The 16,195-nt window shown below is 45.1% G+C and overlaps 1 protein-coding gene across 1 annotated transcript in view; it reads left to right on the plus strand.

The window, feature by feature from the left end:
• Positions 1-1,353: 1,353 nt before the first annotated feature.
• LOC130375451 (zinc finger protein 385D-like) overlaps positions 1,354-16,195 on the plus strand; it is a 36,606-nt gene continuing 21,764 nt past the window's right edge. The window contains exons 1-3 of the mRNA XM_056582378.1: positions 1,354-1,464; positions 10,566-10,661; positions 11,182-11,335. Coding sequence (XP_056438353.1) covers positions 1,354-1,464; positions 10,566-10,661; positions 11,182-11,335 — 361 coding nt within the window. The remainder of the gene's footprint in view (positions 1,465-10,565; positions 10,662-11,181; positions 11,336-16,195) is intronic.

Genomic DNA, 16,195 nt, shown 5'->3' on the forward strand with positions numbered 1-16,195 from the left:
GTATTATTTTGAATATGTTATCTATTCTGATAATTTGACTCCCTCATAGTAGTAGGCTAGTAGTCTTTATTGTCCCCAAGGGGCAATTTGGTTTACAAACAGCCAAGTAGTCAACACAGCCAATACAAAACATCAAATAAATAAAAAACATAAAAACATAAATATATATAACATACAGTAGATGTCATCCTGACATTGTGTGTGAAATAGCAGCTCGGCCTACAGCTTGTTTAAAAACCCAACAGCTAAAGGAACACATTATCTCAGGTATCTATCTGATTTGAAGTCCTTTTGAAAGTGTCTCCTCCCTGATGGCAGGGGTCCAACCTCTGCATGTAGAGGGTGTTGAGGGTCAGCAGGGATGGCCTCTACCCTCTGAGTGGCTCAACTTCATAAACATGGTCAAGATCATTGAAGTTGTTGCTAATAGTCTTTTGCAAAGTTTAAAGGGGACGTATTATGAAAACAACATTTTTCCTGGGATTTGGGGTGTTGTTGTGAGTCTGGTGCTCCCACACGCACACAGACTTTGAAAAAAGTCTGTGTGCCGGACTGCCGCCGAAGCTGCCGGACTGCCGCTGAAGCTTCGGCGGCAGTCCGGCAGCTCCAGCGCGGGGAGCTTGGCGGCGGGTTCGCCAGCTCAGCTCCTTGGGTACAATCCCTTTCTTACCAATGTCACGGTTCATGGACTTCACAGAGTCAAGGCCAAAGTTCCTTTCTCCCAATTCTTCTTAACCATTGCCGAGATTTCCCCCACTACGAGTCTTTACTTGTTGTGAAAGTGCCAGAGACGTCAGACGCAGTCTTTATGATTCATAATATCATCTGAGGCGCACATAGCTTTTGGCCTTGATATTAGATATAATATTATAGAAATGCCCATACATAATATCATTATTATTATATATATATATAATATATTATATTATATTATATTATATAGACATAGAGCTCCAGGAGTCCGCAAACGCCAACAATCCCTTCTCCTCCATGCTGTGGTTCAGTCTGACAGCTCATTGGTCAATGGCCAGCAGCTCATTTGCATTAAAGCTACATACACCAGAACCAGCGCATTCTGAAGGGACTGAAGCAGAGGGGAATAGCGGTACTCACCGACCCACTCACTCACACACTGACTCACTCACTGACTCATTCACCCACTGACTGAGCCACTCACCCACTCACTCACTCACTCACTCACTCACTCACTCACTCACTCACTCACTCACTCACTCACTCACTCACTCACTCACTCACTCACTCACCCACTGACTCACTCACACACTGACTCACTCACTGACTCACTCACTCACTGACTGAGCCACTCACCCACTCACTCTCTCTCAAGGTAACATGTCCCACGGCAGTCTCCCGCCACTGGCCCGTGCGGTGCTGGGTGTGTCGCCGCCCTCGTCTGACCTCAAGTATCACCTTCCCCTGAGGCTCCTGCCTGTGTTCGGCAAGGTGAGTGACTTCCCCAGTCGCCATCGCCATGGTCATCACCCTCCCCCCAAACCAGTAAGACAGAGCGCTTTATTCAGGGGAAGCAGAGTCTGTACTACTGTTTGTTACTATTCCTGTGTGGCTTGTGTGAAACAGGGGCTTGTGTCCAGGTTCTCCAGCCCTCCCTCCTCCCACCTCCTTGGAGCTGTCAATCACAGTGTCCTTATCACAGTGGAGATCTAACATTTTTATTTTAGCAGCGTTCTGGGTACAGGCGACAACGTGTGTGAAGGGCGTATGTGTCATCGTTTCCGTGGCGATGTCCACTCAGGGGCTGCGGTGCATTTGCATAAATCTTGGAATCAGGTAGCCTGCAGTGATTAAAACAACAACACACAATCATCACAATCACACAAAAACAATATTATGATGAAAAGTATTTGGGCAAAAAATTTGGCAACACATTTAAATAATGTCTTAACACATTACATTCATTGAACACTAGCATTCAACTCATCAACAATTACCTAGCAGTTTATTAACAGCCAACTAATGATCTGTAAACATTAATTAATATTATTTAATGCAGTATAAAGCATTAACATTTAGCCTTATTGTTATAATGTATAAATGAAAACCTCTGTTGACATGAACACCATTACCTTATTACATGTAAACATGAACACCATATGTAAACCTGAACACCATTTCCTTATTTAACATGAACACTATATGTAAACATGAACACCATTACCTTATTTAACATGAACTCCATATGTAAACCTGAACACCATTACCTTATTTAACATGAACACCATATGTAAACCTGAACACCATTACCTTATTTAACATTCACAACATATGTAAACATGAACACCATTAGTAAAGGATTACTAGACCATTAATGCACTGTTAATTACTGCATTAACTATAGAGTGTGTGTTTGTGTATCTCCATAATCAGTATCAGTATCACAGTAACACTATGGCTATCTGAGCACTGCCAATGAGTACAGCTGCATTTGTTTGCAGTTTTCCCACCTTTCTACCAAAAAACCTATCAGTCCTTTTTCACTCGTCAGACTCCAAGAACCCAGAAGGAGAAGAAAACTGACTGAAGCCCTTCAGCTCCTCCTCCCCAGACACTCTCTCTCTCTCTCTTTCTCTTTGTCTAACTCACACTTTCCTGTCTCGCCTAATAAACTATCTTAAAAAAAAGAAAAGAAAATCATGCTCCAGGCTCAACTTTCGTTCTACATCAGACAATGCAACGTGTGTTGATGTGTGTGTGTGTGTGTGTGTGTGTGTGTGTGTGTGTGTGTGTGTGTGTGTGTGTGTGTGTGTGTGTGTGTGTGTGTGTGTCTCAGTGCTCCCCATCACCACACATTCCTCCTCTCCTCCCTCCTTTCCTCTAGCTCTCCTCTCACCTTAATCTTCTTACGACACTTTTGCAGTAAACACAGATATATTTAATTAGTATTTGACCGTATTTGACAACCTATGCTGCCTGGTTATTTTCACCCAAAAGAGTTTCCTTCTTCATCATCATCATCATCATCGTGACGGTGGGAATGAAAATAACTATTGTGATGGGAATCCTCCTCAGTAAGAAATATGCATAGCGATGCTGATAACGCAAAGATGCGGGCGTTAAGTAAGTGGGCACGGACACATGTTAACTCTGAGCTCTCTTGAAATTCCTATTTTTTTCAAACGTGTAGGCGTTCGTGCGTTAGTGAGCAATGATTTGTGTACGAATGAAGATGCTATAAGTGTGCATTTGTTCCATTAATGCTCTTACCCTGATGTGCATCCCCATATGTATCACCATGGATACTGATGCATGTGTTGAATGTATGTGCTTGTGTTAGCTGGTGTGTTTGTTTGTCTGTGTCTGTGTGTGTACGGGCTCATGCTAAATAGTTTGGTCACGTATGTGTGTTTGTGTGTGCATAGGATGCAAACAAACTGTTATTTGGAGAGTGTCAAGGAGGATTTCATCTGTAGTTCAGCTCATTTTCATTTCGCTCCTCCGACATGCGTGTGAAAACATCACAAACACAAACACCCACACACACAAAGACACACACACACATACACACACACCAAGCTTTTAAAGCAGCTGACAAATGCTTGTAGACACTCTCCCACACATCTTCAGGCTTCAGCCATTATTCTAGTCATGCGTGTGCATGCACACATATCACACATAAGCACATGCACTTAAACACAAAAAACACACAAAAACAGAGATGAGACAGGCACACACTTTACACAAACATGTCATACATACCATGCACAACCGCACACAATGTTATTCGTCAAATAATCGTTGTATATCTTTTGATCTTCTACACATATGACAAAAAGGCTGGTATCAAGTGGTGATATCCATACTCAACACAAATCACAGATGTGTCACAGATCAAAGAGCTAAAGACATCGTCAGAAGATTCAGAAGGAGGCTGTAGACTGAATGAGTAGGTAGGAAATACAAATCAAGATCCACGGTCTTATGCACGTCTAACGCATGGTCAAAAACTGTGTAGCTTCCATCAACGTCAGACTCCAAACTAAATTAATTTACACACGTTACCGTAATACCTCAAATATATGCCTGCCTTTTTCCCGCCATGGTCCCGCGTGTTGAATAGGCCTATATTTCTTTTTTTTACTATTTTTTTAATTATATCTATTTATCATTACTACATCACTAAATTATGAATTTCAACAGTTTTTCACATTATGAATTAACATACAATTACTTTTAGCAGTTTTTAATGATTTTCAACCATTAGTTTAATCAACTAAATATTTATTATAAATCTAATGTTTGCATATTGGCTCTTTCTCTTATGTTATAGTATTTCCCATCATTGCTGAGCTTGAGTTTTGTTCGAAAGTTCAGTGATTGAAACAAATAAAAGCCTGGGCTATTGAAGTTTTACGGTAGGCCTACCACTGTTGCACCTACCCGATGTCAAGTGGACCGGGTTGAAGTCACTGCGGGTCTCACCACTGTCCTTCTCAACACTCTCGGATCTCTCTAAAAGGCTAGCCGCACGAAACCAAGAGATGTTTAGAATAGAAAAAAAAGTGTAATTAATTGCGAGTTAACTATGACATTAATGCGATTAATCGCGATTAAATATTTTATTCGCTTGACAGCCATAATTTACTTGAATTAAATTATTTTAAAATACATTCTCGGAAAAATGTAAGTAGGCCTATGCGATTAATTTATAGTTAACCACAGAGCCTGTAATTAATTAGATGCATTTTTTAAATCGCTTTACGTCCCTAATATATATATATTACGGCTGTCATTAATTAGATAAAAAAATGTAATCGCTTGACAGCCCTAATATATATATATTAGGGCTGTCAAGCGATTAAAAAAAAAAATCTAATTAATAACAGGCTCTGTGGTTATCTTCATCTGCATCTTCATCGTCATCCGCTTATCCGGGGTCGGGTCGCGGGGGGAGCAGCTCAAGCAGGGGGCCCCAGACTTCCCTTTCCCGAGCCACATTGACCAGCTCTGACGGGGGGATCCCGAGGCGTTCCCAGGCCAGTGTTGATATCTCTCCACCTATGGCGAGCCCGAGGTCTCCTCCCCACTGGACGTGCCTGAAACACCTCCCAAGGGAGGCGCCCAGTGGGCATCCTTGCTAGATGCCCGAACCACCTCAGCTGACTCCTTTCTAAGTAAAGGAGCAGCGGCTCTAATCCGAGTTCCTCACGGATGGCTGAGCTTCTCACCCTATCCCTAAGGGAGACGCTGGAGCCACCCTTCTGAGAAAACTCATCTCGGCCGCTTATACCCGCGATGTCGTCCTTTCGGTCATCATCACCCAACCCTCATGAGTCATCATGACCATAGGTGAGGATAGGAACGAAGATCGACCGGTAGATCGAGAGCTTTGCCTTGCTCAGCTCTCTTTTCGTAACAACGGCTCTGTGGTTAATTAATCTAAATTAATCGCATACTTACATTTTTTCCGAGAAAGTATTTCAAAATAATAGCCTAATGTAAATTATGGCAGATGGGTGATTTAATGAATTGAAGACATAATAGACTTTAAAGTTCAATGTCTCTTTTATTTAAAACATATCTTTCATTAACATACGGTGCATTTTAAGATCCAATTAATAACATTTCCATCTCACTCAAGATTCAATGCATCTGAGTCGAGTGTGGCTCTACGTGGCTGGCCTTTAGCGCCAGCTTCAGGGGCTTTGGCAGCTCGTACCTGCGAGCTTGCTACCAAATGTTTCGCGTTGAGGTGATATTTAAAGGTTGATGAACTCAGGTGATAGGAAAATTCCTTACTACAGAGATTGCAGATAACGGTGTTGCTATCTACAGTTCCGTCTGGGAGTTGTTCAAACTTGAATTTTCCGTTCACGGGGCCGAGCAGCGTCTTCTCGTCTGCCTCTATTTTGTTTCAACGCAAATGACGCAATGTAGACATGGGAAACAAAACACAGCGTTTCTCTTTGAGCAACCACATAGCCATTATTTATTTTCATACCATGCTCAGAAGAAAGTTATGTTGTAAATTTAATTAAGCAATTTGAACCTCTCAAATGTTTTTTTTAACAGAAACTCAACACTGTTAATCACAGGTGCAACACCACTCGCCATATTTGCATCTGATATAGAAACGACGAAATATACGCGCAGCCTGCAGGGTTATGCGATAAACATACGGGGGAACACGATCGCTGAGCTGTCCTACCCCACATTGCATGACACGTTAAACTCAACTAGAATCGCCACCATCATCCATAGTCGGAAAGCCTACAGAAACTATAGATAGTTAATGTGAAATTCACATTATTAAAAAAAGTCTTGAAGCCATGATTTACTTTTTGGGAGCATGCCTTTGCAAGTAGTTCGCTGCCCCACCTGCCCATATGGACGGCACGTGCCTGCATTTAAATTCAGAGGTAACAAATTCAGATACGTTACTTCAATGCATAAATATTCAGTGCTTAAAATTAAATGGCTTTTTATTTTCAAAATCCGCTGAGACAGATTTACTGCCATAGAAGTGCCACTTTGTAAAGTTTCGATGTAGCTATATCCTGAAATTGCTGTGTGTTGAATTAGACCCTTCCTTTCCTGTGCTTCATGCATTTGAACTTCAGCCTGATCTTTGCTGTGAAGAGTTGGTGGTCCTGCATCTGCTCCTCTTCTTACATCCAGCAAAGAGTGTCTCAACTTCTGGCTTACACAGATGTGGTCTATCTGATTTTCTCTGGTGTGGTCAGCAGACACCCAGGTGGCTTTATGGCTGAGTTGGAGTTGGCTTGTCTGTTCATTGGCTCCACGTCATCTTCGACTATGACTATGTTGACTGTTACTGTGTTCTTGACATCCGGGTCGTCTTGAAGGCTTTCCTTCCTTTGCACAGGTTGTTTGGGACAATCATATTCACTTTGCAGCAGGATGTTTGGTACATTAATCCATGTTCCTTCTTGCATCAAACCTTTTGGCCTTCAGTACCTTTTTGGCTTGATCTGCAGGATTTTCTGCTGTTCCGAGGTAGATCCTGCCGGACGGCTTGGAGGGCTTCACGAATCAGTGTAACTCTGTTCGCAACGAAAGTTTTGAATCAAGCTGTTTCATTGTCGATATACCTGAGTATGGTAGTGCTGTCTGTCCAGAAGGTAGACGGTTAAAGGGGAACTTGAAGTTCTTGAAGTTAAATCTTGTCTATCTACCCCGCCACGACTGCCGCAGTCAACTCAAGCAGGGGAATTGTGTCCTGCTTGAATGGGGCCACTCTCGATTTCCCCATCGGGAACAAACAATGTTCCCTGCCTGGCTCGTTCTCTAGCAGCAGATAAGTCACCGTGCCGTATGCATACTTTGAGGCATCAGAGAAATTATATAACGTGCTGCGGCAGTGCATCCGAAGTCTGGAGGTTATAAACATCTGCTCACGTGGAAGTCAGTAAGGTGAGTAACATCTTCTTTCCATCTTTTCCAATCTTCAGCATGTTTATTGGCAATGTTCTCATCCCAACCATGCTGCTCCTTACATAGCTCTTTTAGCAGAAGTTTGGCCGGCAGGACGACCGGCGTAAGAAGACAAGGAGGTTGTAGACAGAGTTCTTGACGGATAAAAAGCCCATCCTCGTCATCGGCTTGTCTTGCATCTTCATGATGTAAGTAAAAGCATCCAAGTCTGTATCCAACAGTATGCCAAGAGTCCTTTCGACTGGCAATGCATCATGGCTTAGATCCAAGTCTTTTGCTTCTCTGGCTTTGTGTACTTCAGGGATGGCCATTAACAACCAGCTTCCAGCTGTTGCTCACTTCATTAGATTGAATACTCCACTGGCAGACAAGGTGCAGAGGTCACTTGCCAATGTTACGGCATCTTCTTCTGTAGCTACATTCTTTAAACAATTTCTACGGCTTCTTCTGGCACCTGACTTCATAAAACAGTGACTCGATATCTGCCATCATGGCTATTGGCTCCTCACAAAATCTTAGAAGGACACCAACCAACTTGTAGGTCAGATTGGATCCCTGTAGTAATTCAGCATTCAAAGACTGGCCTTGAAACAAGGCTTTGCAGTCGATCATATATATTATTTCTTAGGGTGATACACCCCATGGTGTGGTATGTAGAACACCCTGTTTTCACCAAGGTTTTTGGTGCAAACTGGCTATGTGCTGCTACGCCACACAACGGTCATTGGGCATTTGGAGCTTCTTATTCCTGAGCGGCAATCCAATGCTGTCCATTCTCCAGAGTTGCCATTTTCTGCACAGACTGCATGAAATATTTATCTTCTTGCGACAAATCTTCCTTGTCATCATATTTGCACTCTTGGAAATCAGTATTGTACTGTTGGACAAGTAACTTCTTAACTTCAATCAATGAGATCCTGTTCACAGAGCATCAAAGGGGTTTGTTCTAGGGATCGACCGATATATCGGCTCAAGAAAATCGGTATCGGCGTATCGGCATATCGTTCAAGGCTGATGAAAAAATATCGGTATCGTATCGGGGACCCCCTTCCAGAAGAAAGTGTACCCAGCACCACCCTCTGACAGGGAGTTCTCTTCATGTAGTCTTGTCTCGCTGAGAGCTGCTATGTCAATGATGTATCTTGCAAGCTCCAGGGCCACCAGTGCTGTCCTGCGGTCGGGCCTGTCAGAAGTTCCAGCCAGGTGCAGCAGTGTGCAAACGTACCACGAAGCAATGCTTAGCTTATTTTTATCTTTTATTTTCGACCGCGAGGGGGGATGCTCCGACGGTTGCGGCTTACCATCTGGAGAATGGGGAGCATAACATCTTTCGACCACCTTTTCTAGGTCCTTCCCCATCTCAGGGGTGAGCAGTGTGGGGCTGCTCCATAGCAATGGAAGCTGCAGAAAAGACGCGCTGCTCCATCCAACAGTCTTAACGACCATCACTCCATTGCCGCCTGTGTGCATGGTTCAGCTAGATACTCCCAGCCACATCCTTGGCCTGTACCCACCACCATTCCACAACGCCACAGGAGGGGGGGGCAAGAGGCTTGCGCATAGGTGAGGATTAAGGTGAGGGTGTGGGTGCGCAGACCTCACTGCCACCATCTTCACACCTACCAGATGGACCTCAAGTGGCATGAGGGAACCCATGACGACCTTCGTCTGGCAGGAGTTGCAGGGGACTGCCGGTGGTCCAGTCAGTTGGACTCCGCCTGTGCCTCTCCCCAGGTGCAGGTTTGTTTTCTGGGTTTGCTCCCCTAGCCACTGTTCTCTCCTGAGTTAACCCACGTGGCTATGGGGTTGCCTTCTTCCGCCTTCCCAGCCGTTGTGGTGGTTCTCACACAACCATCTTCCGCCTGCTCCGCCGTTGGGGTCTTCACTTTACCCAAGCTGGGGCTATATACCTATAACTGGGACAGCGGTTGACGGGCAACAGGGAATTTCCACTCACCGATGGGCCTGCATACCACGTCTCTGGGGCCCACTGCTGCTCCGAGATCCTGTACAACTTAGCTTGGGACCGCAAGGGACCAGTTACCATGTGTGCCACCTGGAGGCGTGTACGAGATCTTGGCAGTGGAGAGGCTATGTACCGGCTGAGGAGACTTACGCACTCGGCTCCTCTTTTCGCCCCTGATAACAAAGGGCTATCCGGTGGCAGCAGCTGAAAGCAGAGAGTAGCAAGTAGCATGCAGCATACACTAACTACAAGCACTACTACTCCAACACTACTGCACAGACTCATCACATGCCCTGTGAAACACACACACACACACGCACGCACGCACGCACGCACGCACGCACGCACGCACGCACGCACGCACGCACGCACACACACACACACACACACACACACACACACACACACACACACACACACACACACACACACACACACACACACACACACACACACACACACACACACACACACACACTTTCTCTCTCTCTTTATGCTGTTACTGTTCATTGTGAATCTAATTTATCCATAGGTTAGACTTACATACTGATTCATTGCATCTGGAAGCAGAGATCAGATAACTGGCAAAAAGCTATGCATGCAGCAGGGCACTGTGTCATTATGGTGTTTGTATCCTAATGGCATCTTCCATTGTTTGTTTCCTTTGATGGAACAAGTAAGCTGTATTAGTATTGTGTTGTTCAGTAGATCACTTGGTCAGCCAGCACAGTGAAGATCAATAATAGTTTAGGTAAACCGTATTGTGCTTATAAAGAATGACCTCAAGGCACTAGAATTCTATACATTAAGATGCAGTTAAAGATACTCAAGGACAGCAGGGCAGGGGACACAGGGACAGGGAGAAAGCTGCATCCACTTTAGTTTTGTTTTTTCAGAATGTAGAATCAGCTTTAGTGTATACTTTAGTGTCACCTTTTGTTTGCTCTGAAATCTCACAGGGCAAAACAAACAACAAAGACTTGGGCATGCATGGATCCAATCAGGATGGGATGCAATGATCACATCTGTCATGTTCTCTGACACACACAGCGATCGGTGTTCAGAACCTTAATCAGCATGTGGAAACAGTCAGAGTACTGATTACCTGTCTGGTATACATCTTGCGTTACCTTACCCTTATCCTAACGGGGCTGCCCTCGGGTTACAGACGGACTCCCTGCTGGTGCCTGGTTACACGCTCACCCTGCCCCTGAAGAGGAGACACAGTTCCTGCGGCGTCTGCAGACTCAAGTTCAACTCTGAGGTGGGTGGGGTTGTAATATTTCCCTTTTTCCGTTCTTTTACATGGACGGATTCTTAGGGCGGGGAGGCTAATGCTGTACTGGCCATGTTTTACTTGTTTGATAAGTCAGTTCAGAGAAAAGTCATTTATTTTGGCTCTGAGCGAGCACCCAACTGTATGAATTGTGAATTTGAATGTCACCGTTGAATGATTGTTATTTTTGTACACATATTGTTGTGACTCTTGCGTGAAATAAACCTCCCGAAAGAATATGTGGATGTCGGTAGCTGTCGGAAAGACATCTTATCTGACTTCAATTTCTAACTTTTACATCCTACATCCTGGGAAAACTGTGTCTGGACGAATCCAAGCCAGTAGGTTTGTTTGGAGAATCGAATGTTCTTTCTATGTATCGACAATGTCCCTATTTAAAAGTTTTGCTTTTTAAAAGCCTGGGGCTGTCAGCTGTCGATGAACTCTGAGGTAACCATATGGGGTGTGGACTAGATCTGAAACACACTTTGTTGATATGTGTGTGCAGATGCAGGCCTCGTCCCATTACAGCGGCACCAAGCACGCCAAGAGGCTGAAGGCTCTGGACTCCATGGACACCAAGAAGACCTGGACCCCTGAACCGCTCATCAAAAAAAAAAAACACCCCCCAGACACAGAGCCCTGCAGCTCAGAACTGCTAGGTAGTGTGTGTGTGTATGCATGTGTGTGTCTAAATGCATGCATGCTTTTCCTTGCTCGCGTGTGGTCTGGCTGTCTCAGCTCCCCTGACTTTAATGTGTGACTTCCAGTGGCGGCTGGTGGATTTTAAAGTGAGGGAGGAAGGACTGCGTGCTTGGTTGCCATTGGCCTGCTTGCACTGTTAGTGGCGTTTGGTGGCATAAGTATGTGAGACTCAAGTTGTTTCAGGGTGTTTTGGTGAACTACAAAATAGAAGGGAGGGATAATTATGTGAATAAAATGTATACAAATCCACCAGTGGCAGCATTGTACTTTGAAAGTAGGTGGGCAGCATGTCTTGGACTACAAGGAAAGAAGGAAAGGATGTAAAGCCAATTCGTCAAATCAGGCCTAATATTGATTCGTAAAACAATACAATTATCTGGCACTATTTTTGCCCTCAATGACTGAAGCTATTGGTTGTAATTTGGCTGTTTATTTTCAGCTACAATTGTTTTAAGAAAAATTAAGACACAAGACCAAAGGTGATGCCATTTAAAATGCACCATGCTCTCAATCATTCACTAACATCCTTTCCACAATATCAAACAGAACGGTCAGAGTAGCAAAAAATTAAATGAACAACAAGAACATTATTTCACAACTATTTACATGGGCTGTAAGCCTAACATTGTTTCAGGCAAATGTGGATGTTAATGGATGTTCCAGAATGTTGTTGATGGTGTAAAGCCAATTAAGATTGAGGGACATCATTAATTGATCAAGTCAATCCTCCTCTCTGTTTGTGTTTCAAAGATATCAGTTACCTGGACATACAAAAGGGGATATTTTTAAAGTGTTTTCAGAATAACGGCGTGTGTAGCTCCACGTTTTCGCCACCCTTTCAGACGGCTTGGTAACCCAACGGAGGAGTGTCGAAAAATTTGCTCAACTTTTGGCGTTAGAAACGCCAATATAAGCGAACAGAGCCGCACTGTACCGCAACGAACAGTAACGCACCGCTCGATGGAAATGAGGCATACGACTGAGCGGGATTGTTGGTTCTAATAGAGACTTGAGGGGATAACCCCTCCCTCCGGGCTGTATCCTGCTTATTGGTTCATAGCGCAGCCAGGGCTCCTGCTTATTGGTTCATAGCGGAACTCGGGCTCCAGCCTATTCGTGAATAGACGTTGGCGCAATCCAGATCCCTTAGCTAGTCATGCCCCCTCAGAGGAGGACTTTCCTCCTCTCTCCAGTTGAGCCCCATGTTATTCACTGGCCGCCAACACTTTCGGGGAAATGAATGAGAGTCAATGGAGGCTGAGGGAGGAACGTCCTCCCTGAAGTATTTGTCAATAGGCAATAGGGGGTGCTCATGTCCCTTTACCCAGGGAAACGAACATTACATATACAAATGCATTAAAGTAGTCATATTTAAAGGCATTCATTCATTACAGTAGTCTGGCCAAGCTACACTTTTTATTCTCAACAATGTTAAGAAGGATTCTTCCTCCCTCTCCTCACTGGAGAAGCCTCCACAGGTGACTTCCCTTCTGTCGCCTGCAGGGATCTCTCACTGTACTGTAGCCCCTTTTCAACAGATCAACCCCAATGTACAGAACACACCATGAACAATGTGTGCATTTGTCTATTTGCATTTATAGAGAGGTGTACAGTAAATGTGTATGTGTGTGTGTGTGTGTGTGTGTGTGTGTGTGTGTGTGTGTGTTTAAAGCCATCTCTAGAACAAGGCCTACAGATGTGTGGGAGAGTGTCTGCAACATTTGTCAACCTCTTTGAAGCCTTGGTATTTGTGGTGTGTTGTGTGTGTTTGTATACCTTACCTTGGGTTGGCTTCGAGCTGGATCGCTCAGGCCAAGATATCGAGTATCTCCACCGCCAACGTTCCCGTAATAGTAGATAGCAATTATTGACTCTGGCTACCAGCCCACTCCAACAGAGAGTTTCCGTTTGCCCCAGTGTAGCCAGGGGTAGGAGGAGTGTCGGGAACAGAATGGAGAAAGCTATCAAGTGCTGCCTTAAACTTGTCAAGGGTTGGGATCGACTTGATGTCTGGTGGTACAGCATTGTACAGTGCAGAGGCTGTAGATGAGAAGGAATGGAATCTCATTGTATTGATGCTGCTGTACTTGGAGCTGCCGAGAGGTCGCAAACATGTAACACCTCGCCTTTGTGAATGTTGGAAGACGATGTTAACATTGTTGGGGATCACTTCGTGGTAGATCTTCTAGACGAGAATCTCGATGTATCTCTCGCGGCAGCGCTGCAGGGAGTAGAGGTCGAGCTGCTTGAGTCGATCCCAGTAGCTGAGGTTCGTGTAGCCCGCTATTTTGGCAGTGAATGAGCGTTGGATAGACTCAACCATGATGATATCGCAGAGCAGGTGGGGAGACCAGAGAGCACAGCAGTATTCGATGATGGAGCGAATGTATGTTTTGTAGAGCAACATCATAGTGTCTCTGTCTCTGACTGAAAAGGTCCTCAATACCCAGCCAGCTTTGCCAGAGGCTTCGGTTGACTTTTTGGAGATGTGCTGGCGCCATCGGAGATCCTTGTCGATGTACACACCAAGGTCTTTTACAACGTCGTCTGAGGATATTGATTTCCCAGATGGTAAAAGGTAGGGGTGCTTCAGATCCTGGTTTTTACCGTGTTGTAAAAGTTGGAACTTGTTTTCGTTTAGTTCCATGTTGTTGCTGTTAGCCCAACGAACTACCGCATGCAGATCTTCTTGGAGAAGCTGGCAGTCTGACGGGGAGCTGATATTCTTGTGCAGCTTAGAATCGTCAGCAAAAACCTTTACTTTGCTGTGTTTAACAACTGAGAACAAGTCATTAATGTACAAAATAAAAAGCAGTGGACCCAACACAGTGCCCTGTGGGACCCCACTCAAAACCCTGATGATGTTGGATTCCACACCATCAATAACAACGTGCTGCGTTCTGCCGTGTAGGAAGCTGGAGAGCCACTGGTGTACTTTTCCATGGATGCCGTAGAGATTAAGTTTTTTTAGCAGAATAGCATGATCGACTTTGTCAAATGCTTTACTGAAATCCAGATAGAGGATGTCAGCGTTCTCGTCAGCATTCAAATCACACATGATGTCCTCAACATGGTGAAGGAGTTGGGTCAGGCAGCTTCTTCCAGCTCGGAAGCCATGCTGATCTTGATTGATGTTATCCTTGGATTCAATAAAATCAACCAAATTAGCACGGAAGACCCGTTCAAACATCTTGATGAGATGAGATGTTAGGGAGACAGGTCGATAGTTGGCAGCTACCGATCTTTTTCCCTTTTTGAACAGAGGAATCACGCTTTGACGCTTTGTCGCTATTTCTCCGGAGTTGAGTGATGATCTCCAGAGCTGAGTGACTACTGGGGCTAGCACGGTTCCACATTCCTTGAGGATGAGGGCTGGGAACTTATCCGGGCCAGCAGCTGAGTAGCGGCCCATTGCTTTGATAGCATCAAGGACATCGTGCTCGTCAAAGTCAATATCCGTTATCGACTCTGACTGGGCGACAAGCTTGGATACACGAACCTCAGCGAGGTTAGCTTTGTCGGGGTTGCTAAATGCCTTTGCATATTGCTCCTGCAATATACTGCCCATTCTAATGGGATCTGACTGGAGCTGGTCGTCACTGTCCAGTAGTGGGCCAACAGAGGAGACAGGAGACTTTGACTTCTTTGCAAAGGAGTAAAAGGCCTTGGGGTTGGTCTTTATTTTGCTGATGGCAGCTAATTCGTCTCCCAGGCGTTGCTGCTTGATGTCTGCTTTCAGAAGCAGCTCGATGGCAGCTCTCTCGTCATTACGTTTTTGAAGCTTGGTGACGTTTCGTGGAGGAGCAGGGCCTGCGAATCTGTACTTGATAGAGTTGATCCTGGCGTTGAGGCGCTTCTTTTTACGGAGGAGAGCTCTTCGGGACTTGGGGATCTTTGAAGAGGATGAGGATGCGGCGGCTTGGCGGTTGTGGTTGAGTGAAGGAGCATGCTTCTTGCAAACTTGGACGATGATACCTTCAAACATGTCCCAAGCAACATCTTGTGGTGTCGTTGGATTGACGACTGTAGACCAGTCTACAGCAAGAAGTGCATTGTTGATGGAGTCCCAGTCAGCAGAGTTGAAGTTGATATCGTCAAAAGCTGAAGTAGGAGCATACTGCAGTTTGGCTGGTTGCTTCAGCAGGAACTGCGGATGGAGGAGAGTACAGCTCACGATGTCGTGATCTGACTTCTCGGTCTTTGAGACTAACATGCTATGAATCATGTCAGTGTTGTTGGAGAAGATGAGGTCAAGGATGTTCAGGTCCTTCCGGGTCGGCTCATCTACTAGCTGCTCAAGGAAGTTGGAGGACATAAACTCTAGTATTGCTAAACCAGAGTTCCTGTCAGAGGCTAGGATACTGGAGGTAGGCTTGATAGACCTAGTCGACCAGTCGATGAATGGGAGATTGAAGTCTCCAGCGATGTACAGCTCGGGTACACCTGTTATACCGTTGATGAAGTCTTGTATAACGCACAAGCAGTCGTCGAACATGTCCAACGGTGCTAGTCGGGGACGGTACACTCCGACAAGCAAGAAGTTGGAGTTCGCGTTTTAGATCAGTGCGACTTCACAGTAGGAGTTGGAGTAAACTTTCACCATGTCAGCGGGTATGGTGTTGTGAAGATAGATGGCTACTCCACCTCGGGCACGTTTGTCCCGATCAGCCCGGAACGTGGTATAACCAGGGATTCCGGTCTCGGCTTCGAGATGGTAGGGCTTCAGATGGGTCTCTGTCAGGATGAAGAAGGGGGTATGCAGCGTGCTCGATGCAACGTTCTCCTGAAGAGACTTGATCTTCCAGCGTTGGTTTTTG

The sequence above is a fragment of the Gadus chalcogrammus genome, chromosome 22 (genome assembly GCF_026213295.1).
Source record: "Gadus chalcogrammus isolate NIFS_2021 chromosome 22, NIFS_Gcha_1.0, whole genome shotgun sequence".
NCBI lineage: Eukaryota > Metazoa > Chordata > Actinopteri > Gadiformes > Gadidae > Gadus > Gadus chalcogrammus.